We start from the raw sequence: 26,583 nt of genomic DNA, 5'->3' as shown, positions 1-26,583 counted from the left end.
GAATCGCTATTAATAAGCGATCACACCACCTAGTATCGCCACTTATACCACGTGATCTAGTACTAGTATAGACTAGTAGTATCCACTAGTCACGTGATAAAGCGCTAGGCCTAATTAGGCCGTACGCCCAAATAGCGATATTCCACAAGTCTAAACTTTATTAGGGTTTAACGCTAGTTCTTATATCGATACGATATAGCCTAGGAACGCTATCGTATATATATAAAATTCGCATTTACTTAATTTAATTAGTAGGTCCTTTTCTTTTAGCGCTTATAGGACCTTTCGTACGTATTAGATATACTTATTATAGGTCTTAGAGAATATAAGGATATCGTCTAAATAGGCGACGATAAACTCGTCTAAGTATTCCCTTAGGGTATTATTAATAAGTTCTTAGAAGGTAGTTAGTACGTTTATTAGTCTAAAGGGCATTACCTAGTACTTATATAGGCCCTATCTAGTCCTAAACGTAGTTTTCTATTCCTCCTCTTCCTTTATTCTTACTCTATAGTAGGCGTCTCTAACGTTAATTACTATAAATTATTTAGCTCCTAAGAGTTAGTCCTATAACTTATTAATTCTTAATATTAAGTATTAGTTTTTCTTTATTATCGCGTTAAGGCGCCTATAATTAATATATAGTCTTAATCCTCCGTCCTTTTTTAGTATAAAGAGTACTATATAAGTCACTTTCGACTTTAAAGGTCTAATAAACTCTTTTATAAGATACTTATTAATATATTCTTTAAGGAAATCTTCCTCCTTTTTAGATATTAGGATTAATTATACGTAGTATTCTAGATTATTTTCTTCTTCTAATAGTATCTTATAGTCCTATAGTTTATATTCTAATAAGACTACGTTACCTTCTCTTTCTTTAGCGAGATCTTTAAAGTCTTTATATTCTAGTAGTATCTCTCCTATACTAGAACTAGTTAATATATATTCTATTAGTCGCACTAAAATCGTTCTTTTTAGAGCCTTTAAGGATAATTAGTTCCCCCTTTATACGATATTATATTCTATAAATATTATAGTTCTCGTTCACTAATTAATAGTTAGATTATATTTCTAAAGCTAATCTATTCCTAAAACTATATTATACTCTAGGATATCTATTATATCTAGGTTTATTATTTCCTTATATTTCGTAATTATTAACGGAACGTTTTTTATTTCTATTATTACCTATCTTAATAGTTATCTATCTACTATCTTTAAAGAGTATAGAAGTCTTTTCTTTACTTTATATTTATATAGTTTTCTAACTATAGTTATACTTATATAGCTTCAGTTAGCTCCTAAGTTAATTATAATAGTAATCTAAATACTTACTAATTCTATCGTAAGAGCTATATAACGATTATCTAATATAGTTATCTCTCTTAACTTCTAAGACTTTCTAACCCTTAGGTTATTATTATAACTTCTCTGTCTTATTAAGTTATCACTTATAAGTTTTTTAGTTAGTGTATATATCGCTCTCCGTTCTATTAGTACTTAGTATTAAAGTACTCTTCTAATATCTTAAATACCTTAGGGTATATTAGGACGTTCTTAGCGTCTAGGTTAATATTATAGATATATTAATATTTTATCTTTATATCGCATTTTCCTTTATTTAAGTAGTAGAAATCATCCACTATAAAATCTCTATCTACTCTATTATTAACTATTTCTTCGATAATAAATAGCCTATATAGATCTCCTCCACTATCGTTACTATTAGTAAATATTATATTTAGCGTATCTTCTTAGTAATATAGGTATAATTCTCTCCTCTACTAGTATTCTTATTTATTATATATTTAGTCTACCTCTATAAGGTTAGTATAGACTCCTCTAGGTATTAATATATAGAGTTATTAGGGATTAACGTTCTAGTAATATAAATAATCTCCGTATTATTATTAGTAGTCTTTATCTTCGTACGAGAGTCTTTTATAATAGTAGTCGGGGTCTTCGCGTTCGTTAATTACCTTCTGATTCCTTAGGAGTCCTAATATTAATAGAATTAGTTTAAGAATAACTTCTTTTTCTCGCTATATCTCTTTAAGTTTATTCCTTTTTATAACGATCCTCTTTATAGTCCCTTCTAAAAGTTTCATTTTAACTATTATAGACTCTACTAGCTAATGAATATATATATCCTCTTTATGTTCGTACTCTTAATCCTAGTACTATTTTATACTTATTTTTTTAAGTAATAACTATAGTAATCTAAAAGAGTTATAAATTATATAACGTGGGTGCATAGCGAGTCACGCAGCATAGCGAGTCGCGCACTTTCCGCGCTATATATTACCTTTAACTTATTTCTTTAAGTACTCCACCAAAATAAATGGAATCGACTTAGAAAGAAGCTAGAATACTTCTTACCCTTTAAGCTCTTAAATAAGATCCTAAACAGAGCGTACGATCTATTACTAAAGTCTATAATATCCCTAAAGTAACCCTTCGTAATCGAAGAAAGGGTCGACCTTTCTAACGCGACTAACTAGCGAATTCTCGAAATTTAATCGACCTTAAAGAATCAGTCCTCGTACGAGAGGTCCTTAACCTATATACGCGAGGATTTCCTCCCTAACTTAGTAGTGTGGGAGATATGGCTAATAAACTACGTACGACGCGTAGCGCGTTACGCGTCGGACCTCACTAGGTATCGAACTTTGTTAAACGACATCAAGAGCTACGAATGCGATTTATACGCAGATACGACTACTAGAGAGCCTAATACGAAGATCTAGTAATTATTTAAGTCTAGTTTAACCTCGTACGGAATGTAATAGCTAAGTATAAGATCTATAAAGATAACACTTAGAACTTTAACGAGACTAGGTTTATGATAGGCCTAATCTCGTCCGCAATAGTTATAACGAGTTCTGAAGAGTATAGAAAGGTTAAGATAGTATAGCCTAGTAATCAAGAATAGGCTATAGTGATCTAGGGTGTCAATTTGTACGGCTAGGCTATACCGCCTTTTATCGTAGTCGCTAGTAAGTATCACCTCGTATTATAGTACCGAGACAGTCCCCTTCCGTCCGACTAGGTTATCGCACTTAGCGATAATAGATAGATAACGAATAAGATTAGTCTTAATTAGGTCAAACACTTTAATAAATATAGTTATAGTTATACGAAGGGTACGTTTCGTCTATTAATCCTAGACAGCTATAAAAGTCATCACTTAGTGGATTTTGAGGCCTACTATAAGGAGAATAATATTATTACACTCTATATACCTATACATTTATCGCATCTACTTTAACTACTTAACGTTAGGTATTTTAGTCCCTTAAAGCGATCGTACGGTAAAGAAATTAAGAACTTAATCCGGATATATATAACCTATATTACTAAGGTCAAGTTCTTTACCGCATTTAAGAACGCTTTTTTTACTTCCTTCGGCGAAGATAACGTACGAGGAGGTTTCTAAGGGGTAGGGCTTATCCCTTTTAATCTAGATACGGTCCTTTTAAAGCTAGATATAAAGCTTCGGACGCTAACACTACTAACACTCCCCTCGCTAATAACTACCCCTTAGGTCTCTAAGACGCCATAGACTACGTACGAAGAGTAACTTCATAGTCTGATTTTATTAAGGGGAAAGTCGCTTAACATTAAGATAGCTCTCTAACAGCGATTTATGAGGCGATAGACCAGATAGTGAAAGGTACGACTACTATAATACATCAAATAGTATTAATAAAGGATCGTATCCGGGAGCTTAAAGAGGTAAATCGTACGCTAAGTAAGCGTCGTAGAGAGAAAAGGACACGGATCTAATAAGGAGGATCACTTACTATACGAGATGCGTAGGATGTGATTGACCAGAGGGATGTGGATAAGTAGGTGGAGTAAGAAAAGCGTATAAGTAGTAGTCGTACGAGAGGGGGTGAGCTAACTCAACAACGATGTAGTACCTACGGAAAGCCTAGGCATAATGCACGTACGTATCAAGAGGATAAAGAAATATCCAATATATCTAGTTCTGAGTAGATTAAGTGAATTTATCTTAGGTTAGTGGTGTAATTGAATTAGATTGTCGTACGGTGGTGGTTAGGTGCGCGACTCGCTATGCTGCGCGACTCGCTATGCACCCACGTTATTAGTATAGTATATTAAGGCGGTACTTTATCTCGTAGTTATCTACTTTCTAGAAGTTAGTGATGATCTTAACATTATACTTATTACTTTCTAGTACTACGTACTATTAGTATATAGTATCTTTCCCTATTATAAGGTTCTTATCTAGTTCTTAGATAATAAGACTATTATTTACGTAACTATTATAAAGTATATATATTAGTTAGTAACCTATAAGTAGGTCGATATCGTTATATAACTCTCTAATATTAGTCTACGCTTCCCTAATATACGTGACTACCTAGTAATCCTAGTATCTTTCGTAGATATAGACTAACTATACTATTCTAGTGCCTTCTAGTGCTATTATTATATTAAGGCTTTATTCCTATAACGATACGATCAGTATCGTAAACGCTTTATCCCCTTTTCCCATATACGAATACATCCCTAGAACGATATATCCTATCTCCGTAGCCTAATAGATTTCTATTATAACTAAAATTAGTTCATTAGCTAGCTATCCTAAGTTAAATATAGAGTGAAAATATTCCACTTTTAGTCCGTAATTATCTCTATATTAGTATTTTAGTAATCTCTAATAGAGTATAATTATTATTATTTCCTTATCGTTATATTTAATTACGATAAATATAGTAGATTCTTCTAGTTCTAGTATATACATTATCTAGAATCCTTACTCGTTATTAGTATCCTTATTATTAGTCTTAAATACTTCCTAACGCTTTAACTTATTAGCTTTTCTTACTACTCTTCTCTATTATTTTAAAAACTATCTACTTCCTATTTTTTCCGAGTAATAGGTTATATATTTATCGTTATAGTACGCCGTCTATAATAAGAGCTAATACTATAATTCTTTTTATCGTTCCTATTCTTCTAAGGTAGCTTCTTCCTTAGGTTTTATATCTTTTTTAGATCTACCTATCTCCTCGTAAGATTCCGTACCTAGGTAGTCCCTCTATACTAAGTCGCTCTAGTTATTAGCTACTATTTAGACTCCCTATAAAGTATTAGTCTTTATTTCTTCATAACCGACTATACCGTCGTCTATTATATATAGCGTTAGACCGTTTTTATAATCTTTTATATAGTATCCGGATTTTCCGTATCTATAGTATAGATTATTCTTCTTACGTTTCTCTCGCTCTAACTATAGTAATCTACGAGACTTATCCTTCTTAGCCTTAGGTTATCCTCCTCGCACTTTCTAGTGAGTGGAACTACCGCGTTAGATTATATCTAAGTCTATTAGTTCTCTATAGTATTATCTACTCTTATAAGTCGTTCCCCCTATAAAAGTCCCTTTTCTTTCTATCTAACGCTTATATAATTAGTTATTAGTCTTAATAGAGAGTTTAATAAGTGACTTATACTCGTTAGGACGATCTATCCCTATCCTATCTTTAATCGAATCCTTTAGCCCCTAATAATAGACTAAGGTAAAAGCTTTATCTTCCTAATCTAACTTTAAAGTATAGCGTTAGAATATAGCGTAATACCGTATAGCGGATCCTATTTATTTAAGTTAATAGATTCTCTAGGCCGCCGACTATTCCTCTCCTAATATTCTAAAGATCTACTTAATCCTCTCCTTAAAGACTAAGAAGTTCCTAAAGATCTTATTCGTCTCTAGGTTTCTTTACGCTAGTATAGACCTAAGGTAATCCCCTATAATAGGTTTAAACTACTCAAATACTAACCTACGAAGCTAAAGTCCCGTAAATAAAACCTTCTCTATATAGGTAGAGTATTTAGTACGTTATAAGATAAACACTATCTTTAACTATATAAGATATATATTGAGTTTACTTCTATCTCTATAGTACTATTTAACCTTAAGGTCGTCTTTTATCTTCCCGGCCTCTATATTATTAATAGTTAAGGTAGTAATACTTATAGTAGAGGTATTAGGTTACTAAGTAAGCCTTAGCTTAGGTAACTTAGGGTTAGAGCTACTAGACATTATTATTATATCTACTACTATCTAAGAGGGTAGTTAATATATTACGAGCTACTATCTAATATGTAAGGTATCTATAGGTAAACCCGAGGTAGTTTACTTAGTAATATAGTAGGGAGGGATAATGTAGCTAAGATAGGAAACTAAGAGTATAGTATATAGACCTATACGTATAGTAGATGATCGTGAGGAACTCGATTCTATATAACTATTATTAACTACGAGGAGAACTATATAACTAAGTACGGCTATATAGTACTTGAGAAATATATTTATTATGTTGCTCTATTAAATATGTTAAACATGTCAATATGTTCCTGAGCCTATTTAGGTATTGCTCTGTTGCCCCGCCTGGTCTTGCTAACATGTTTGCTAAGACGCTGGCGTCCGGCATGTTCCCCTCGGTTATCCTTCCTCCTTGTCTTCTCCTTTGGCCTCCCATATGGTCGGTTCGTAACATAGTAGTCTATTTTATAGGCTAAAGACTTCTACGTATAAAAAGTATTTAGGCTTCGATCTAATCGTTAATATCTTCCTCTTCCTTAGTCTCTTTTAGGTCTTCTTTAGTTAGAGGGTATTAGGATAGTATATTAGCGACTATATTCTTACTACTAGGTATATATTATACCTTAAAATCGAATTTTTAGATCTATACTAACTACTAATTTACTACCGCCCCTAGGAGATCTATAGATTATTAGTTAAGCTATACTCATCGCTTCTATCTTTACTATAAAGTAGACGGCGTATAACTATCGTTTAAACTTCTTTAAGGACTTTAGAAGTTCGAGACCCCGGATTCAAATACCTAGGGGATAACTATGTAAAACTCTTGAAGCCACTTAGATTCCCTGTCTCAAATTACTCCATTGCTTGACCAGACACAGCAATCTCGACATCGTTTCAGTCCGAGCATTTCGCCTCAGGTTGCAGCCAAAATGATTTTCGATTACATCGGCATGTTCAAGGCTGGTCGGCCGACGCAGCTTGCAATCACTTATACATGTCTTACTGCATTCGTACTGTGAGTCTAAAGTCAAACCTCCATCGCCAGGCCAGTACTTGACTAAACGACTCGATACAGCTTTGATTACGACCAAGGAGTCTTTGGTGGCCTTCTCACGAATCCCGATTTGCTGACTATCATGGGCAATCCGAATTCTGGGAAGCTTGGTATCATCGTTGCCTGCTATAATCTCGCCGGTGCCTTTGGCTGCTTGTTGAACTTTTGGGTTGGCCCGAAGTACGGAAAGAAAGTTGTTATAGCGCTCGCGATGACCCTTGTTACCATAGGGGCTGTATTGCAATGCACAACCTATGGTGTAAGTTTCTCTCTTGTCTGTGTTGAAGCAAAGGCGGACATCTGATGGCTCTGGACACATATCAGGTCCCTCAGCTGGTTGTTGGTCGAGTTATTACAGGCTTGGGTGTTGGTATTGACGTTGCGACAGTTCCCACCTAGTAAGTTGCGTCGCTTTTCCAACCATGCAAGACTGGCTAAATCTGGAACAGCCAGTCGGAGCTCTCTAAACGCGGAAACCGTGGCAGATTGGTGATGACCGAGGTAAGAGTTCTCGAGGGCGCGTTCTGGAGTATTCGTCTGACGCTCTGGTCTCACAGATTGTGTTCGTGACAGTGGGGGTCGTTGTCGCCTATTTCTTCGACGTGGGCATGAGCTACGTCGACGGGCCGGTGGCCTGGAGGCTCCCGATTGCTTGTCAATGTCTCCTCGCCTTGATCGTTCTTGGGCTTATCGGAGGTCTGCCAGAAACACCTCGGTATCTCATCCAAAGAGGTCTCATCTCAGACGCAGAGGCAGTCCTGGCAAAGGTATGGAACGTGCCGACCTCGGATCCGGCCGTGCAACAAGAGAAGGACGAGATCATAAGAGCCAACGACCTGGAGAGATCCAATCCCTTCAAGTGGACCGCAGCATGGAGCAAAGACGCTGTACGAACACGCTGGCGACTCTTCCTCGCTGTCTTTGTACTATTCACTAATCAAGTACGTACATACCCAGTTCTCTTCCCCCAATAGTGGGGAGCTGCTCAGAGCTTGCTGATCTTGTGTGAAACAGTGGACCGGGGCTAATGCGATTGTCTTCTACGCTCCCACCATCATGGAACAGAACGTTGGTCTCTCTCATACCTCCGCCCTCATTGCCGGTGGCTGCATAAACATGGGTAATATGATGGGAGCATTTTTCAGCTGCCTGATTTCGGATAGGATTGGCCGGAAGAAGCCACTTCTCATCGGATTGATCGGACAGTCTATCTTCATGATGTTGTTTGGTGTTATGATCAAATATAGCCATGTCGGGCCTGCCACGGGTAAAGCTGCAATTGCGTTCTTGTTATGGGTAAGTTCCCGCTTCAACGAGTTGGCCTTTCATGTGCTGCTAATGTCTCCCCTGACCAGTATGAGATATGCTTTGGGGCTAGCAGCTCGTCCATTCCCTGGCTATACAGCGCCGAAATCCTTCCTATACGAGTCCGGGCTCAGGGCACCTCGCTCGCGGTTTTCACCAACTGGATGTGGGTGAGTTTGAGGCAACCAAAAACAGGTTGGAAAATAGACCGCTAACAAATTTTAGCAATTCACCATTGTCATGGCCACACCGACAATGATCAGCAATCTAGGTTGGGAAACTTACATGATTTTCATGTCTTTCGTGTGTAGCTTGCACCCCGAAGTTGATCCGTTGGAAATGCTAATTTGTTGGAAAGTATGCAGGGCTTCGCATTCGTGCCCATGGTCTACTTCTGGGTTGTCGAAACCAAAAACCTTGGTCTCGAGGAAATCGATTATCTTTTCCTCAGCGAGCGCGCTCCACAGGGCGAGCATCCAGCCGACGTGAGCCTCGGCGGTATCGAGACTGGAGAAATAAAGGAGAAAGTAGCTTATGAGGAATCGCCAGTAAGCAAAGCTTGATACCGCTCTATTAGGCAAGTGGATTAGATGTGTCGATACCCATGTAGGTAGAGTATGTAGGAGGTCATTAGGAGGAAAACACAAAAACACAATGAATGACCTCTTCGAATGAAAACAAGTTCTTCACCCGCCCAAGCATTTTAATGGTCCTTGCTGATACAGGTAAACTTTAGCGCAGAGACAAAGGCCTATTGAGTGTTGCGGAGCGGAGATGAATGCAAGTCCAGATCAGCCTTGGTCAGTAATTTCCAAGCCTTTGTAGCAAGTAAGTCGGTGGGAGAAAATTTGCCGACGCACCGCTTTAACGAGCTTCCTTCCAGTCTATGGGAATTACCTTCAAAGTATGCATCCTCCACCCTGCTTCATGATTACCTTACATTGAAGCGAGCAGCTAACTGGCCCCTGCCCGTAGAGTTCAACCACCTCCAGCAGTAGCTAGCGCTTCCCCTTCATCACTCACGGTGCTATTGCTCTGGCTTGCACGTCCGCCCCCAGCATTTGCATCAAACCCTTTGCCCTCGCCCTCATCCAGGAGTTCTATGCCCCAGTGATTTCCATCAAACCAACCCATCCTCGCCATGACCTCGGGCTCGTCCCCCTTCCCAAGTCCCCAGTCCTCCAAGTGCTTGTGCTCATCCACCCACTTCAGCAACTTAGGGCTCGCATACACGAAGCCGAGAACGCTGGCGATGCTGTCCACGTCGCGAGGGAGCGCCTTGAAGTACTGCCGGTGCCGCGTGTAGATCCAGCACGTTATGGCGAGAAGAATGGCGAGGATACTCAGGGATTGGCAAACCGCCACAGGTGGCATGTGCAATTGCTGAATATCGACGTGGATGGTCGCGTTAACGCTGTTACTGAAATGTGACGTGGCGTTTTGGTCTTGGTAGACAGTCGTGGATGTCGAGTCCTCGTTGAAAATCAGAGGGAGGTCCCACGGAAGTGTCGCGCCGACGGCCTGGAATCCGTAGCTGCCCTGCTCCATTGAGATATTGTTGGACACGAAGTGCTGGAAAAAGGTTGCAAACACTTTGTTTGATGTCGAGTATAGGACGTCGGGGTCTAGGAGGGCTTCGATGTCGTTGTTTTGAAGCGCTAGTGAGGCGTACGACATGAAATCTGTATTCAGTCCTGTCTGCCGAAAATTGAATGTCTTGTCGAATGGATTTTGGTAGGACACTACTCCTTCAAACGAATTACTGTCGGCGAGCCCAGCAGTGTCTGCGGCTGAGAGAAGAGATTCTAGGAACAGCCAACCGTAGCTGGATCGTAAGTATTAGCTACATACATATTGTTGGTGGACTTCCGGAGAAACTTACGAAACTGTTACATTCACTGTCGGTACATGACTTTCGTCAGACCCCAACTCTATCAAGGTTTGATTTCCGTGAACGAGCCAAGGATCACTCCAGGCAGTGCTGTCATTCAATGGTCTCGTCGTCAGATGATACTGTTGTACGGTAGCGCTGGCAACGTCGACAGTAACGACAGCGCTTGCGGTCTCGAAGATCGGCATACAATTGAGTGCTGTCATCTTTGGAATCTTTTTCCAAACAAAGAATCCGAACTGCTGGGAGTAGGACGACGTTAATTGTGGCATGGCCAACTGACCGTAGGGTTTGCCCACGATCCACTTGACAGTAAAGTTACCAGCTGTGTAGCCTTTTCGATCAGTGTTCACGGACCAATAGCTACAACAGTCAGCAGGTCGAGCCCCTCCTGGTTATGATCGGGTAGAGTATGCTGCGAACCACTTACCCTATCGCTGCCTGACCTGGTTCGCCATTTGTCATGTTCGCGCAACAGACTAGTGTATAGTCATCGGCAAAGAAAGTGGTCAAGTTCCCACTCCAGACCTCATGGTATGGGCCCAAATCGATGGGGAAATATGCATCCTGCGAGGCACTAAGTGAATATCCGACGGAGAGACCAGGAATCAGGGTGGATGTGTCCCAATTGACAGAGTCTGTGAAATTGAGGGTTGTAATCCAGGCAGAGGTATTTGAGAGGTCAAGCTCTGTGCATTCAATCCTTGCGCGCATACTAGGTGTGTCCAATGTAATATTCGCGCTCGGGCTTGACTGGGAGCTCGTGAGAGTACTAAAATTCGAGCCAACATTTTGTATCGTCGGGATGGAGAGTTGGGTGGTGTCCACAGGAGCAAATGACCAATGGTCCTCAGTAGTCCAGGCAGGTCGAGAGCCGTTGTACGCCAAATCAACAAGGCCTGCATAGAGCCAGCTGTTAAGTACACTGCCATATATTTGGATGAGAATACTTCTCAGGACGACATCACCTAGGTGCTCGGCTGCGGTGAGATCAGTGTTTGGCTCTGCAGTAAATATCGACGGCAACGAGCGAAGTTCCAATTGCCGCGGGATAGTCCTGTTGAGTGCTAACACCCCAGCTTGTCGGCTCCAGATAGCAGACATAGTAACTGTGACTATGGACTGTGTCAGTGTGCACAAAGGCAAGAGCCACGGGTTCGTTTAAACACCTACAGACTTCAATAAGGAAAGCTCCAGTCGTAATTGATCCCAGCAGCCAATGCTTGTTCTTCGCGGCTTTCCACGACGCCCACAAAAGTACGGAATCTGCGTAAGAAAGGGTGACTCCCTGGGCAGCCTTGGTTGGTTGTCTTGCCATCTGCACATACGGCTGCAATCTTTTGAAGGTGCCTTCCAAACCACCCCACCAAAGTTTCAGAACGATGGCTAAAAGCGTAGGTATTATCGAGTAAGGTGCAATGTTTGCCTTGATTCCTTTTCCAATCGAGTAGGTCTTCTGGTAGACAAAGAATGTTTCGTGAAGAGCTGATGCCTTTGACATAGCGTACAGGACGGAGATTGCTATTATCAATGTGGTCATGAATAATAAGGCCATTGCACCACTCCACCCGCGCAGAACGGCAGGACGCCAGTCAGACCTCGTTTGGGACCTAGAAGCCTCTGGAAGGACAAAATTAGAACTCTTTTGAGGAGATAGGAGGCAAAAGCGAGGAACGAGGGCATACTCTTCTGTTTGTCAAATGTCGTAGTGCTGCTCGTTGTCGAAAGTTCTTCCGCCCGTAGTCTCCATGACTTGCTCCCCAAGAGCCGGTTCAATTCTGTATTGGAAACCCTATCTGTGCCATGAAACTCAAAACGGCTGTCATGGCCCACGATAAGAGCTGCAATGGCTGCAGCTGACGCAGGATCCCTCGAAAGACCAAGTGGTCGTCTCTCCAGTCTTGAATACCACAAGACTAGCGTGAACATCGCAGCTGAGAGGAGAAATAGGACACCTAAACTTATACCAACAGCAAAATTGACTGCAACCCTTGACTCGAGAAAAATTACCTGGCCGGAAAAGCTGGCCGTGCTCTTCTGAGCGCCGATTGACTCAAACTTGTTTTGTAATGCTTCTCCGAAGAAGCGTTGTTTGGTAGCTTTCGCCTGTTGCACAACACTAGCATTGTTCATCAGAGACTCTATGTCGAAATTATGGAGCGCAGCAATCGTGAGCAACGGACCACCTATGGATGGGCCCCCGGTGTTGTTCCCCATCGGAGGCGTCGGAGGCTGAAACTTGGTTGCCCACTCTGTTCCGTGAAACAGTGCTTCGAAAGAGGTTTTGTCGAAAGAGGTTCCCATTGGACGCCTCAGGTCTTCGTAAAGCTTCTTGTCAAAAGACACGGAAGATTGCGAGGTTGATGTAGTCACTGTGGTTTCCAAATCGCCTTCATAATATTCGGAGGAACAAAGCTGCCCGGCTGCACGGGTCGAGTTGTTACGAAACGGCGTCGTGACAAAAAACACATCACGGTGGTCGCATTCTGTGCTGTTGGCGACAACAATATTTGGAGATTGATTGCTGTCTGCTCCCATTTGACCGTAGCTCTGGCTAGTTGTATCCGACCACCACCCTCCTCCGACTAGAAACAGATCAGAGATAGAGTCGTTCCATATTGCAAATTCGTAGATACACCCATCTGCAGACGTCAATTGGAGAGATATGTACGCTGGAACATCAGTCGGCGGTTGTGGTGTGTATGACGCAGGGTATAGTTCCTTCGCCGGTTGGTACCCTACCTGGCTCAACCACATCAATTGACAGTCCATAGTGACTTGAAAGACGGTCGTGGTGCCTACCCAGGTTTGAGGTGAGGTAGCGAGCGAGGACCCGAGAGGAATTCGTGCCATAGAAGCAGGCCAGAAAGGAAGAACAGCATACTCGTCGCTTAGCCATGCCGACGTCGTAAGTCCGAGCGTGGAGCTAGCAATGGACCGCACATATGTCGCATCGTCAGCAGTGGCAACCAAGGGCGTCTCATGAAAGGCCGCGACGCGATTGAATTCGGTGGGGGTTGCAATTTGCATGTCTTCGATTGATAGCAAGCCTGCAGAAAGCGGTGATATAACCAGAGTTCCGATGATGTTGGCAAGGGATGCCCAGAACAGTCCCCAACTTCTCCATCCTCCATCCTTCTGCTTCCTCAGAGCTTCGCTAGGATCATTCCACCAGGAATCCACGCCATGAAGAATGCTATCCCGGGCCGAGGAGGTGCTGTTGCGGACCAGCCTTGCAAACACCTCTGTTCTTCGGACGTCGACCAGTAGCATTGTTTCAAGGAGCACATAAGCTACTGCCAGCAGTGTGGGTGAGAATCTCCAGCCGAATAGTAATGCGATCGAATTCGAATTTCTAGCGAGTCCGTTATTGGCCATCGAATACCCAGTGAGGATGCCCACCACTGCTGCAAGCCCAAGCGAGAGAAGGATCAACGAGTGTAGATAGGGCCATTGAAGAGTATAGGGCATCCATTTGAGCTGGGCTTTGTAGACACCGGTGCGTTTTGCGCTGATCGTCGAGTCGGAGACCAAACCATCTGCTTCACTTTCCACGCCTCCTGCACAATCCTGGGCTGGTCGTTGGTGCCTCCCACCAAGACTGGGGAGGTCGCTCGAGGGAATGTGTTGAGGCGCAGTGCCAGATCGCTGGGCACTGAGAGCGTCGACGTCGTTTGAATGAAGCTGAGGTGACGCCGAAGTTTGCCGTACAGGTGTCTTGACTATCCTAGTCCCGGGTCCATCGTATCGGCAATGTGGCACAGGCTTTCGTGGAATTGAAAGACGCCGCGAGTCTCGCGGTCGAACAGACATGTTGGTGCATGGATTGACAGAGAAGATTATGGCAGGCTGGTCTCATGTGCGTCGGATGAGAGTGTGCCAGCAGCCGTCCTCATCATTAATGAGATACCATGCCAGGCTATTGTCGCAGGATCGTGGTTATTTATAGAAGCTTGGGTCAATTGAAGCATCTCGCTTATGGCCCCTGCGTGAAAACCGATCATTTTGAACCGCGTTGGACTCCTTGAATATGGTGAAGACAGCCCAACGCCCCGAATGTATCAGAGTCTCATTCAGCCTTCTACCAGGGCGTTTTTGGACCTTCCCGTTTCGGCTTCAGATGTAACCATGTTCACCAGTCAAAACAGCTCGCCCCCAAGGTTAGTACAATGCAGGGCGCTGTAGCCTGAAACAGTGACTGCGCAGACATATAGACAGGGGCTGGACGGCGGCTACGCTGATAAGCCAACCCAGATCTGTTGACCGAAGAGATCACCATAGGAAAACACCTTAGCAAGGGCGCGTGCACCGATGCCTCGTAGCAGTCTGCTCATTTCATCGAAGCCGACTTTCTCGTGGACGTGGATGTTTGTGCTTTCGCCGAGTCGTCGACAGAAGACATGTGGTCAACGGTAAAGATTTTGAGACTTCATCTTGTTTTGATACTTGTACTTGCAGCTCTCGGCTCGGCCCAGTACGCGCCTTGGCCAATACAGACGTCGCCTCTGTCGCACAACGGTAGCCCAGGCACTGCCGCAAGAGCAATCCAGATAGAGCTTCGCGAACGCGACCTTGTTCAGACTGCCAGTGGATCCATTTGTAGTTATGTGACCAGTGATGAGCTTGCGTTGTTCGATCACTGCAAATGAGCAAGCCTCCTCTCGACTGACGATGCGATAGATCATCCCATAGCTTGCAACGAAGGGCAGTATTGCGACAGAGGAGCCAATGGTGCCTTCCAGTGCTGTGATACTACTTCCGTGTCGACGAGTGGGTTATTGAGTTGGACCATGGTTGCCAATTGCACGCAGAACTGGGCAAATGCTTGCTATGATCAAAGTCATACCGCTCAATGCACAGGCAGCTGCACCTCGACGGCAATGGTTTGGTCTGTAGCCCCGATTGTGGTCTCGGTCACCAACTGACGGACTGATCGCAGCACCGACCCCAATTACCCAGCCTGTGCAACGCTCATCTTTACGGACGGCACAACCTTCACCACGATGGGGTCAGTCCACTTCGAGTCACTGTTGACCGTTGCGTCCTGCGATGTCTCATCATATGTGCTCCCGATTTATTACAGCTATCAGTCGTATGTCACGGCAGCCATCACCTCGGTACCTGCCGGCTTGACCTTCACTTTCGCTCCACCGACGGCGACGGCGACGAATGTGGCCACCGCCACATCCATCGCACAATCCACATCAACCAGCGCGGCCCTCGCACCTTCATACTGCTACCAATGGTGCTTCAGTCAATGGAGACGGCATCTACAGTTATATATATCTAGGCTGTTGCCCTAACCCTATGCGGTAGGTTGGCCGGTTAATTTTCACGCCTTCTATCTTAACGTATATTAGTGATGCCCTACTTTAGTAGATACGAACGTAGCTGTAGTAACTGAACCTTAGCTGAAAAAACTTAGGCCCCTAAATTCACTATTTATAATGTTCGCCTACTTTAGCGCCGTACTAATAACTACGCGTATATTACATCATAATTTTCCTAGATTATATCGCTTACCGATATTAACTACCTTAGCTAGCCTTCTCGATCTCTTTAGCCATAGAACTATATTTATATAGCTAAGAGGGGTCTAGACTCTTTCTTAGCTACCGGTTAAGTAGACAATAGTCTAAGACGATAATATATTAAGTGCTATAGCTCTAGCTTACTATAGCTCTAGTGTTCGGTTATAGACGTATATTCGTTGACATTATTAGCGTATAAATCTTATTTCGTAAATAAAGATTTATATTGAAGGTTAAGTTCTTATAACTATATATATTATATCATCCCCGAACTATCTTCTATCCATGACCAATTTCGTTCAGGAAAAGGAGCGAGGCCGCTTTAATGAGGTACGTGACGGAGCATCGAGGACGCTCGGTCGAGCCCGGGAGCGCGTCGCGGGAGCCACGATAGAGCAAGGGGGAGTGTGCCCGAGCACTGGGCGAGCTACCGGGAGCGCTCTCTGATGCCCATTCGCAGAAGCCAGTTCGGGCTCAGGGGTTACCTTCTGGCCCCCTCCTGATCGGCTATACTTGCCTCTTGGCTAGGCATCAGTTTTAGACGAGCGTCAGAAACCTGGCAAATTCCCTACCGCTGCGATGCTGCCTAAATTTCCTTGTGAGAAGTGGCGCATGTGTGTGGGCTGTGCTAATCTGACAGGGCGAATCAAGATCCTACGCAGCTCATTGGAACTTAGAGGGGTCCAAAGTACATACTTGTAGATCCTCGTCAACCGGATACTAGGATTGAGATGAGTTGCCTTTCCGCTTCTACTATACTATATACCGTCTCTTACTGACTCAGTAGATCATAAGGGTCTTAGGGACTGTCAGACCATATATCCTTCGAAGCTGGACGATGACCACCATGTACCACCGGAAAAGTAACCTATGGGCAACGGACAAGGTTGTAGATGGGTAGCATTGACTCTGCTCCTCTTCTGCGCCTGTATTCTAGATACTTACGTAGACAGTTGCAGCCTGTACTTGGCAAGCCTGCTTAGGCTAACACAGCCAGGCCAGCCACCAACTCCAAGACCGTCGACCAACGCGAGGAAGATTCCCATTTGGAATGACTGAACAGCCATAGTTGACTTCGCATGATAAACCTCATGTTGCCATTCCAAGCATGACAACCTGTGAGGATGAGATTGACCTACAAATCCAATCAAGGGAGTAAACCACTCTGATCAGTCAAGTTTTGTGTGGCTAAACTGCAGCTTGCGGTGACAGTTTCCGCTGATCTGGCCAAAGCATTCCGAGCCAGGAGATAGCGCAGGCAGAAAGGGGAGACGATCGAAGGCCAATTGAGTCAATTTGAAAATTGAGACTGGAAAAGGCATTGCAAGTTGCAGAATTGGTGCGACGATACTTGCGGGTCTGTTTCATACACGCGCGCGGTAAGGGACTAGGCTCCGCCCCGCCCCGCCAACCGTCCCGAAAGGCAAACGGGGCAGACCGAAGCTGGCAGATCTTCTGCTGAGGGCCCAGCATTTCTGTTGATAAGTAAATAGTCGACTCTACTTCTCCTGCAACCATTACTGGGATTGCCGCAGTGCGTTCTTGCAAATTGATCAATATTCACGCGCGGACAACGTGTCTTTTGGGAATATACCTCCCCATCGTTGGATATAAATGAACGCAACGACTAAATTGACTCACGGCTGGGTTAACTCGCCAGACGGACGAGGTACGATCGACATTATATGGAGCTGTGTTGCCACCATATTCTTGTGCAGCTGGGCGGTCTTATTCCTAAATGTTCCTCGCAAACCTGGACAGAGGCACTTCCTTGTGACAAAGCTTTCGTGGGTCGCTTTCACCATTTTTCTGCCTGAGGTTTCGGCAGCATTCGCGTAACAGCAATGGATCTCAGCCTCTCAATCAGTCTCGGACTTCTCGCAGGCCGGCTACTCGCAATGGTCACTCAGACATGCCTTTTTCGCGGACATGGGTGGCTTCATGCTAGAATGCCCTGACTACGTGCCATTCCCTGTCGACGCCCATCAAATATATTATCTGGTTACCAACGGCTTCATGGTGTTCCCTGAAATCGAAAAGAAAGCTATTTGGGATAAGAACAAGGCAGATGGCTTTGCCCGCCTCCTCACCTCGATACAGGTGTGTGGGTTTGCCCTTCAGTGCCTGGGGCGCGCTATGCAGCGTCTACCAATCTCAACTTTGGAACTTTCTACCATGACGTTCGTTTTCTGCACCTTGCCCACATTCTTCTGGTGGCGTCATAAGCCTCTCGACGTTGCCACGACAATTCCTATCTGTCTGAAGGATCAAGTCAAAATCAAAGACGTACTCCAATCTGCGGACGCCCGTGCAAGCAGACCCTTCAGATCCACTCCTCTCGACTTTGTTAACCCACGACCCTCTCGATTCGACTTCGTGGGACCCGTTGTATGGGGTATCGATCTGCTTTTTGGTCTGGGTGGAGCTCGCAAGTATGGTCCGATCACGTCATTCCGAAATAGCACACGAAACCCTCCAAGAGATGCGCGAGTACTGGATTGGGTAGTTATCTCAACCATCTCCCTAACGTATATGGGCCTCTATTTTATCGGGTGGAACTGGGCGTTTTCCACAGTCCTTGAACAACAACTTTGGCGCGCCGCAACTTTGACTCTCTTGGCATCCTTTTTGTCCTACGGGATATTATTCATCATCATAGCGTGGTGATTGCCAGCGGCCTGTCATCTTTTCGGCGTTTCTGGGGCCAATACTGTCCTTGAGCTTTTGTTCCTTTTACCGTTGTGGCTACAGTACTCGATAGCAGTAATCTGGATCGGGTCATATGGGCTGGCACGACTATATATTATCGTGGAAGCGTTCATCGGCCTCCGCGCTTTGCCACCGGCCACATACAACACTGTGAACTGGTCCAACTTCCTGCCTCATATATAAGATTGTGGCGTGCACAATATTTTCAACAAATCCCATCAAGCAATAACGTCGGCTCGAGGATAACGCGAAAATGCAATCAGTGTGTTGGTTTGACAAGAGAGGCATTAGCAGTCTCTTCTGATAGCCCGAGAACTAGAGCGTGATCGGGGGTTTGGGGACTAGAATCCGGCACCGGTATATGCAGCGCATCTGTATGCACCCCCCGACGCTGGTGTGAAGGAAGGTTCCCTCCATCCAGCACCGATTGGGGGTGATTTCCATACGATAACGATTCCGCGCGAAGTCATGCCGCAGACAAACCGAAGTGCGTGGGTTCCCCTGTCGGCGATGGATGGATGCTACGTGTTCCTCTCTAGAGACGCCAGGCATTATGTATAGGTGTATATGTGTATATACATACGTTGTCGCCATGTCCCCCAAGCCGTTCCCCGTTCCCTCTCGTCCGCGGCTCGACAAAGCAAACGGAAAACAGCCCACACATTGCTCACCACCACCACCACCACCACCACCACCACCACCACCACCACCATGTCACCTACCCAGGACGACCTGGTCCAGCGCCTCGCCGACGAAGCCAGCATCCGCGACCTGGTCGCCCGCTTTGCCAACGCGTGCAGCCCGCCGGACCCGAGGGCGTTCGCGCAGCTTTGGATGCCCGATGCGCACGGTGCTCCCGCTGCGACGCCCGAGTGGACGCTGAGCGCGCCGTTCGCCATGTCCGCGACGGGCGTGCCGCGCATCGTCGCCATGCTGGAGAAGCTGCTCGCGCCGTGGGCGTTCTTCGTGCAGCTGGTGCATTCCGGCGTGGTTGAGGTCGAGGTCCAGCCCGACGGCACCACTGCAACTGCCACGGCTACGGGCCGCTTCATCGTGCGCGAGGTCGCCAAGGGCCCCGACGACACGTACTACAACAACTTCGCCGTGTACGAGGACCGGTACGCCAAGGTGGGCGGGCGGTGGTTCTTCGCCCGCCGCGACTACAAGTACATGTTCCTCGACTCGGGCCCGTTCGGCGGCGACGTCTGCCCGCCCGTCGCGGGCTGGTTCGGGGGGGAAGGGTCACGGACTGCGAACTAGACACCAGACCTCAGGCTGGGGCGTTGGAGATAGTGCGTCTCGAGGTGTCAAATGGTTCATTGTGCAAGTGGACAGCACAGGACAGGAGCGGGTAGAAGATAACGGAGGGGAGCTTTCTCACAAGCGAAGAATCCAATTATTCATTTTGCCCTTGTGGTCTGGAAATTCCGAATCCGCTGTACCGAGTATATCTACTGTGTTTCCCAAGTCTGCATGTGTAACAGGGCGATCGATGGCTCGCTAATACCCCGTCGAGGTGGGCGAATGGACATTCTTGCCCGCCTCGATGACCTTGACGTCCCTCCCGACGCTGAAGACGATGTTGTCGACGTCAATGAATCGCAACTCGTCCGGGCGGATCTGCTCCAGGTAGAAGGGGTCCTTGTAGAACGCCTCCATGTCTTCGTAGCTACGGCGAGCAAGCGCTCCGGTGTCAGCCCAATGTGGTTTTCCCTTTTGTAGACTCCCTCCCTAGAAGCGGTTTCCGCGAGCGAAGATCCAGAGTTAGACAAATGCGACGAAAAGGAACGTACCGGTCGAACGTGAAGTCGGCGATGCCGTCGTACTGGGGCGGGATGCCGATCGCCTCGTCGCGGTGCGGGATTCGATGGAACTGTGTGTATCATCCCACGGGTCAGGGTCAGGGTCATCACCCCGTCACGTATACAGTATGATTTTCTAGCCCGAGGACATGGCAAATAAAACCCTCGCCCGCTCGAACTGGCCCAGGAGAGAGGTTCAATACCTGTGTGTAGTCCGACACGCCGTATTTGATCAGCCTACCCCCTTTCGCGTCAGTCGATCGATACATACCCAGCACAGCCACACCAAGACGCTTTCTGCATATACGGTGGGCAGGATCTCTTGGGGGCCGTAGAGGTGCGGGTTGGCTCCTACTCACAATTCGGTCACCAGCGGGCCGTGCACGTTGGCCCAGTGGCTGTGGAAGACGGCGGCGCTCATGCCTTTCTTGCGCGGGATCAACAGGCACATGCGGACCTTGCTCGAGAAGGACGAGGTGGTAGTGGTCGACATCTCTTCTTTTGCTTTTAGTTTCTGGTCCCAGACACTGGAGTATACAAGGTTTGTTCGCAGGATGCGAGGAATGAATGGATTGGTTTCGAGCAGAATGAGAGATTCCAACAGAAGCAGCAGCAGCCGACGTCAAGCATGCGGCATGCCAGATTGGATTTTCTTCCGTATGTATAAGGATCCGCAAAGACATGTTCACCTCAGCCATTCCCCCATCGCCTCTCAGCAATGTTCCTCTGTGATCAGGACCCCCATGGAACTGTGGTGCTTACGAAGGACGACAAGGAAAGAGAGAGCAACAGCCCGAAATCCGCCCAGAGTTGGCCCGCCAAATAGATATCAGGTAGAGCCCAGACGCCCTCCAAGACAGATCCGGAGTTCTAGGTGCGAGTAGAAAGCATCCAAGCCTCGGGTCTCGTTATTTGTCTCCAATCGCCGCAGAAGTTGCCGCGTCCAGATGTGCGCGGAAATGGACCGATTACAAATGAGGGCGGCCCATCACGACGGCCTTGTAAACCCATGGAAGTATCGTCGCCGAGCAACACCCCTTACGGATTCTGAGATCTAATCACCCTACAAGTCGCACCTAAAACCGTCTCAGCGCGAAGGACTTTTGCTTTCAGTATCCATGGCGGACGAGAAGAAACGGATTGTCTTCTACACGGCGTTTTCGCCCAATGGGCACAAGGTCGCTATCACGCTCGAGGAGCTCGGGCTCGACTACGAGATGGTCCACGTGAATCTGCCGGCGATCCAACACAAGGAGCCGTGGTTCCTGGACATCAATCCCAACGGGCGCATCCCCGCCCTGACCGACACGTTGGAGGACGGCACGTCGATCAAGCTGTTTGAGTCGGGCAGCATCCAGCAGTACCTGGTGGACCGGTACGACACGGCACACAAGATCTCCTACCCGCGGGGCACCAAGGAGTTCTACCAGACCAACAACTGGGTATGCCTTCTCGCTTTTGCAGTTCCTGTTGGTCTCCGGAAAATACTTACCTGCAACCACCGCGCAGCTCTTCTTCCAGAACGCGGGCATCGGCCCCATGCAGGGCCAGGCCAACCACTTCCTGCGATACAACCTGTCCGATCTGCCCGAGCAGTACTCCAAGGACCGATACATCAACGAGACCCGCCGCCTGTATCGCACGCTCGACAAGCACTTCCAAGACTCGGCGTCCCCGTACCTGGTCGGCGACAGGCCCACCATTGCCGACATCGCCATCTCTTCCTGGGCCAACATTCTCGGTGCGTGTCTTGTTTCCCTGCGATCTCTCTGTGGTACCAACAGTAATGCTAATCCAAGGGCTCCAAACACAGGGTTCGCTGGCGTGGAGATCGACGAGTTCCCGCACGTCCGAGAGTGGCAGCAGCGCATGGCCCAGCGGCCGGCCGTGCAGAAGGGGTATAATTCGCCCAAAAAGGTCGACTTGGACACCTTGTCCAAGGATAAGCAGGCCTTCAACGCCTATCTGAAAACGAACGAGGCCTGGATCAGACACGGAATGGAGGCCGACGCGAAGAAGTAGGACATAAGGTATCGATGGCGATTCTAGGCGGACTAAACAGCAATTTCAATCGTCACTCCTTTTTGGAATCACTCGTCTAGGTGCTCCTTGCCGATCTCCCAGTAATCATGCTCGTTCTCCGTAAAGAGGGCGAAATCCCAATGGTGGTGGGAGGGTAAGAACATGATTGGTCGTATAGGCCACCTGAAGAGGCCGACGGTCGATCAAACGAAGGAGCGTCTTAGAACCGTCACGCATTGCCTCGTAACAACTCAAACAGGGCTGTTCAGTCGACCCGTAGTGTGGTAGAGACAGTCCCCATTTCACGCACTGTTTCTCCTCTCGTTTTTCGCATTTCGCTCTCATGGCAAATACGAGCCCGAGAACATCTCGTCGAGGTAGCTAGAGAAATCCATGTTCATGTCCCGGTCCACTGCAAACGGCATGGCGTCCAGACACGTCGGCGAGAACGCGGCAACGGGAACATCGGTACTTGGGAATGAAGGCACTCCCTCCGCTCCAGCACCCGCATCCAATGTGGTCATGCTGATGCTGAGATTGGGCTCATGATGCGGAGGGTGTCCTACCAGGGGTGGCGGCGCCGCCAGCCGGTACAAGTGGCGTGACGTCGACAAGAACGGCGCGTGTGGCTGGTGCTGGTACTGCGGTGGCGACAAGGTGGAAAACGTTGCGTTATGATAAATGCTTGAAGATGTCTCCGTCAGGCCATCTCTCATCCCACCGTCACTTGTAGAGCACCCCGAGTTATCATTGACACCATTGCGATCGACTGCGGTGTTTGATGTCGCTTCAGCGTGCATTGTTGCTTGCGGACCCCGCGACTTTCCGATGATGCCCTCGAGCCCGCTGTCGAGCATTTCCCAATTATGTAACGGCACTCGTGGCATATTCCAGAAATCCACCGTTTTCTCGTATGTCAGACGCACCAGCTCGAAATTGGAGGTGACTAGATCCCGGTCCGGGTCGTCATCTGACAGTCGGCTACGACGCAGCAGCTGGACAGCTCCAGCGAGCCATGCAGTGCTGGCGAGGAACGGATTGACATGTTTGTAGTGATCCTCTGCAGAGTCTCGGATCATGCTGACCACATTATCTGCTGCCTCGAAATATTGCAACAGATGTTGTGGTTCGAAGTCGGCGGCAGGGTGGTCCGGCGTTTTGTGAAGAGTCCAGTTGATCCCCGAGCGGAAGACGTGGAACTTCAGAATCATGAGTTTTGTCAGTTGAGTCATGAAATAAATGCTGTAGATGAAGTTGTGCGCAAGCCGCTGTGCCACGGCGCCCGGCCGCTGGAGATCCACGCCACCAAAATTGAGATGTTGACCGTGGTACTTGTGTTCTTCGGGAAGTGCCATGACTGCGCAATACAGAGCATTGGAGATGATACTCAGGCGCTTTGTGGCCGCCGCTTTCTTCTGGAGGATTAGCCTCTGGTGCTCGTCAATCACACCGTCACCTGCTTCTTGCGACAATGCAGGATCTGACAGGTGAGGTTTGTCAATGCCGGTTGGACTGGAGATGTTTTGGGCGTCTTTCATGAGCGAATTGAGAAGGATGAACCACGCGCAAGGCGATCGGTTTTTGGTGGCGGCCAGCGCCTTCCATCGAGTGGTGACGTTGACGTCCAAGCAACAACTCTGCTGTGGTTCACCACGATACCATCTCTCATCTTCGGCCGGTAGGAAAGTCTCGTTCTGGGTCCAGTCAATTCCGGCCGGGCAGCGACGAATAACACTGGCGAATACGTCCATCTCCCAAATCGCCCACCAGGCACGACGCCATTCTTCTTCGATGCACCATTTCTCTACATTTGCGATATGTTCATGGCTTTGCTTGTCCGCGTCGATGAGGTGAAGGTTCAATTCATAGGCGGTTCGGATACAAGTCCCTAGATACCTCCACGCTTTTCCTCTGACATTTTGGACGAGCAGGCAATGTGTATTCAAGATCATTGCTTGCAAGAGAGGAAGGGACAACGGTTCGTCGCCGAGTTCTGCAATGGCCTGTTCCACGTATTTGATTCCGAGCGCCCGGAAATAGATGCTTGGTACCTCTGTCGAGTCTGGGAGAATCTGTTCCTGTGCGACGTTTTCCAGGTCTTCTTTATCGAGCCCCTTGAGCCCGAACGCGAGCATGGCCGCCAAAAGTGCGGTTCTTTGAGTCGCAGTGGGGATCTGTCTTAGTTTCGTCCGGAGGACCGTCAGCCGGAAGAGTTGGAACGATGTGAACGTCTCGAAGTATCGCGGAAGTCTATGCCTTTGTTATTTCCAACTACTCCCAAAGGGCCCAACGGGAATAACAAGCGTTTGAGTCAAGACCGGCTTACAGTGTGTTCAATTGTAGTAAAGTCAAGCCCAAGGATTTGCAGCTCGTCATAAGTGCATCGGTGTAACCACTATCCGTGTCTTCGAAATATTGAGTGGCATCAGTCTGGTCTGGCGAGCAATTGCCAACGGTGGGGTGGAGAACGAACGAAAGGCTCTGCACATTGTCTGGTCGCGAAGCTTTTTGTGACGACTGGGATGGTACCGAGGAAGGGGAGCTATAGTCGTCGATTGTGCTCGTTTGTGTCGTCCTTCGTGGTTCGATCCTCACGTTGCGTCGTTCTTGAGCACTTTTCTCTTGACTCTCTCTTCCAACTAGAATCGTAACGTCAGGATCTTCCAAGCCGCAGAGACGGAAAAGAACTTACGCTGCCGCTTTTGAGCGGTGGCGTGGGTACTGCCTATCTTTGGGCCAGGTCTCATTGGTTTTGTTGGGTAAATACATTCTTGCGAGGTTTCTTTGCATATCATGCAGTGTGGCAGTTCGCGGCCGCACTTGATTTTGCGCTTGCGGCACATGTAGCATGCCAAGGTGGCATGGGGGCGACGCCGGTGCACCTTCTCTGCATAGTCGGACATTGTCCCTAGAGTTCTTCCTACAGACGACGGTAAGGAGCACTCGGGGCCAAGGAGGGGCGGGTATGTTGTCGAAGAGAAGGTGGTTGAGGTCTTCGTCTTCTCAGCCTCGTCACGTGCTGGCTGTCGATATTTCGGAGCTTGGGCGGCACAGCAACGACTAGTTGATTCCAGACAGCTCTGGAATACGCGGCGCTGGACCTCAGGCTTCCCCAGGATCGGCTCTCGTGTCTTTTCGCCTTGTACGCCAAGCGATTCGCAGCATGCCTCGGTCTCGGGCGCTTGAATCTACTTGTAGGGTGGAGGAGGTGGCAATCGTGGAAGATTCCCGTCGACGTACACTGCACCACGCTGGCAACGGCCGAAGATGGTATAACTGGCGGCGGCAATAATCTCTGAGATGTGAATTGGATGCCTTCGTGCGGTGATTCCTTCAAAGACTGGGATGGGAGATCGTCGTCATGGAGAAGAAGACGAGGCCCGCGATCCAACTCCGGGTCGACTCCGGGCCAATTTTGATTGGCTGTTGAAGAGTCGAGGAGTATAGAGGGCGCAGGCAGGCGGGCGCAGCTTGTGGGAAACTACAATGCAGAGTCGAATTTCCGCATAACAAAGGCCGGGGTAGGAGACGAGGAAAGCAGGTCAATCAGCTGACGATGGGGTAAAGCCGACGTCCATCGCAATTGAAGAGGGAGAGCAGGACCCAATGATGGCTCCAGCATATTCAGCCGCGGCCAGATCCCCAGATTCAATTCCAGCTGCTCCTGTAGTGTTTGGGATCCTGCATTTTCTAACCTCTGATCCCTCTATTCGTCCAAAGTCGCCCCGGAGTCCTCCCAGTCCCAGGCTGTGGACGCGGGTTTCTGAGCTTATCCGCATCTTCGATGCCCCTCGGTTGGAGAAGCGGCCAGGGGCTGTCATTGGCATGGATATAAGGACATGCTGGGATTGTCCGGCAGTGGTAGAGGCCAGATTGTCTCACAAGTAACGTCCAAGACCTACAGTCGAGATGGGCTCCATGGAAGGAAAAGTCATTGCACTCACCGGTGCCGCCTCTGGGATCGCCCTCGCCACAGCCAAGTTGCTGGCCAGCAGGGGCGCGAGCCTGTCACTGGCGGACATCAATGCGAAACAACTAGAAGCGGCCGCCAAATCCCTCGAGGCGGACGGAACCAAGGTCATCTACACTGTGGTGGACGTCACGGACCGGTCGCAGGTGCGGGCCTTCGTGGAGAGGACGGTGCAGGAGTTCGGCAAGCTCGATGGCGCCGCCAATCTGGCCGGGGT

At 47.3% G+C, this 26,583-nt stretch overlaps 5 protein-coding genes across 5 annotated transcripts; 3 read left to right on the top strand and 2 right to left on the bottom strand.

Moving 5' to 3' along the window:
- Nucleotides 1-7,011: 7,011 nt before the first annotated feature.
- On the top strand, nucleotides 7,012-9,004 carry PV07_03386 (uncharacterized protein; the record flags this gene model as incomplete). The annotated part of the gene is made up of 9 exons (XM_016390108.1): nucleotides 7,012-7,097; nucleotides 7,158-7,395; nucleotides 7,461-7,534; nucleotides 7,586-7,637; nucleotides 7,694-8,077; nucleotides 8,151-8,432; nucleotides 8,492-8,611; nucleotides 8,667-8,744; nucleotides 8,807-9,004. 9 exons carry the CDS (start codon nucleotides 7,012-7,014, stop codon nucleotides 9,002-9,004), a joined length of 1,512 nt encoding a protein of 503 aa, XP_016252010.1.
- Nucleotides 9,005-9,419: 415 nt separating this feature from the next.
- PV07_03385 (uncharacterized protein) lies at nucleotides 9,420-14,145 on the bottom strand (the record flags this gene model as incomplete). Its single annotated transcript, XM_016390107.1, has 5 exons — nucleotides 9,420-10,266; nucleotides 10,324-10,695; nucleotides 10,763-11,447; nucleotides 11,506-11,952; nucleotides 12,018-14,145. The coding sequence occupies 5 exons, from the start codon at nucleotides 14,143-14,145 to the stop codon at nucleotides 9,420-9,422; spliced, it is 4,479 nt and encodes a 1,492-aa protein (XP_016252009.1).
- Nucleotides 14,146-17,407: 3,262 nt separating this feature from the next.
- Nucleotides 17,408-18,530, top strand: PV07_03384 (uncharacterized protein; the record flags this gene model as incomplete). The annotated part of the gene is made up of 1 exon (XM_016390106.1): nucleotides 17,408-18,530. Exon 1 carries the CDS (start codon nucleotides 17,793-17,795, stop codon nucleotides 18,528-18,530), a length of 738 nt encoding a protein of 245 aa, XP_016252008.1. The 5' UTR covers nucleotides 17,408-17,792.
- Nucleotides 18,531-21,492: 2,962 nt separating this feature from the next.
- On the top strand, nucleotides 21,493-22,396 carry PV07_03383 (uncharacterized protein; the record flags this gene model as incomplete). The annotated part of the gene is made up of 3 exons (XM_016390105.1): nucleotides 21,493-21,816; nucleotides 21,884-22,115; nucleotides 22,188-22,396. The coding sequence occupies 3 exons, from the start codon at nucleotides 21,493-21,495 to the stop codon at nucleotides 22,394-22,396; spliced, it is 765 nt and encodes a 254-aa protein (XP_016252007.1).
- On the bottom strand, nucleotides 21,640-25,299 carry PV07_03382 (uncharacterized protein; the record flags this gene model as incomplete). The annotated part of the gene is made up of 3 exons (XM_016390104.1): nucleotides 21,640-24,646; nucleotides 24,723-25,035; nucleotides 25,089-25,299. The coding sequence occupies 3 exons, from the start codon at nucleotides 25,297-25,299 to the stop codon at nucleotides 22,738-22,740; spliced, it is 2,433 nt and encodes an 810-aa protein (XP_016252006.1). The 3' UTR covers nucleotides 21,640-22,737.
- Nucleotides 25,300-26,583: the final 1,284 nt, after the last annotated feature.

Source organism: Cladophialophora immunda (genome assembly GCF_000835495.1).
Source record: "Cladophialophora immunda strain CBS 83496 unplaced genomic scaffold supercont1.2, whole genome shotgun sequence".
Lineage (NCBI taxonomy): Eukaryota > Fungi > Ascomycota > Eurotiomycetes > Chaetothyriales > Herpotrichiellaceae > Cladophialophora > Cladophialophora immunda.
The sequence above is the reverse complement of the archived record's forward strand: the minus strand, read 5'-3'. Positions and strand labels throughout refer to the sequence as shown.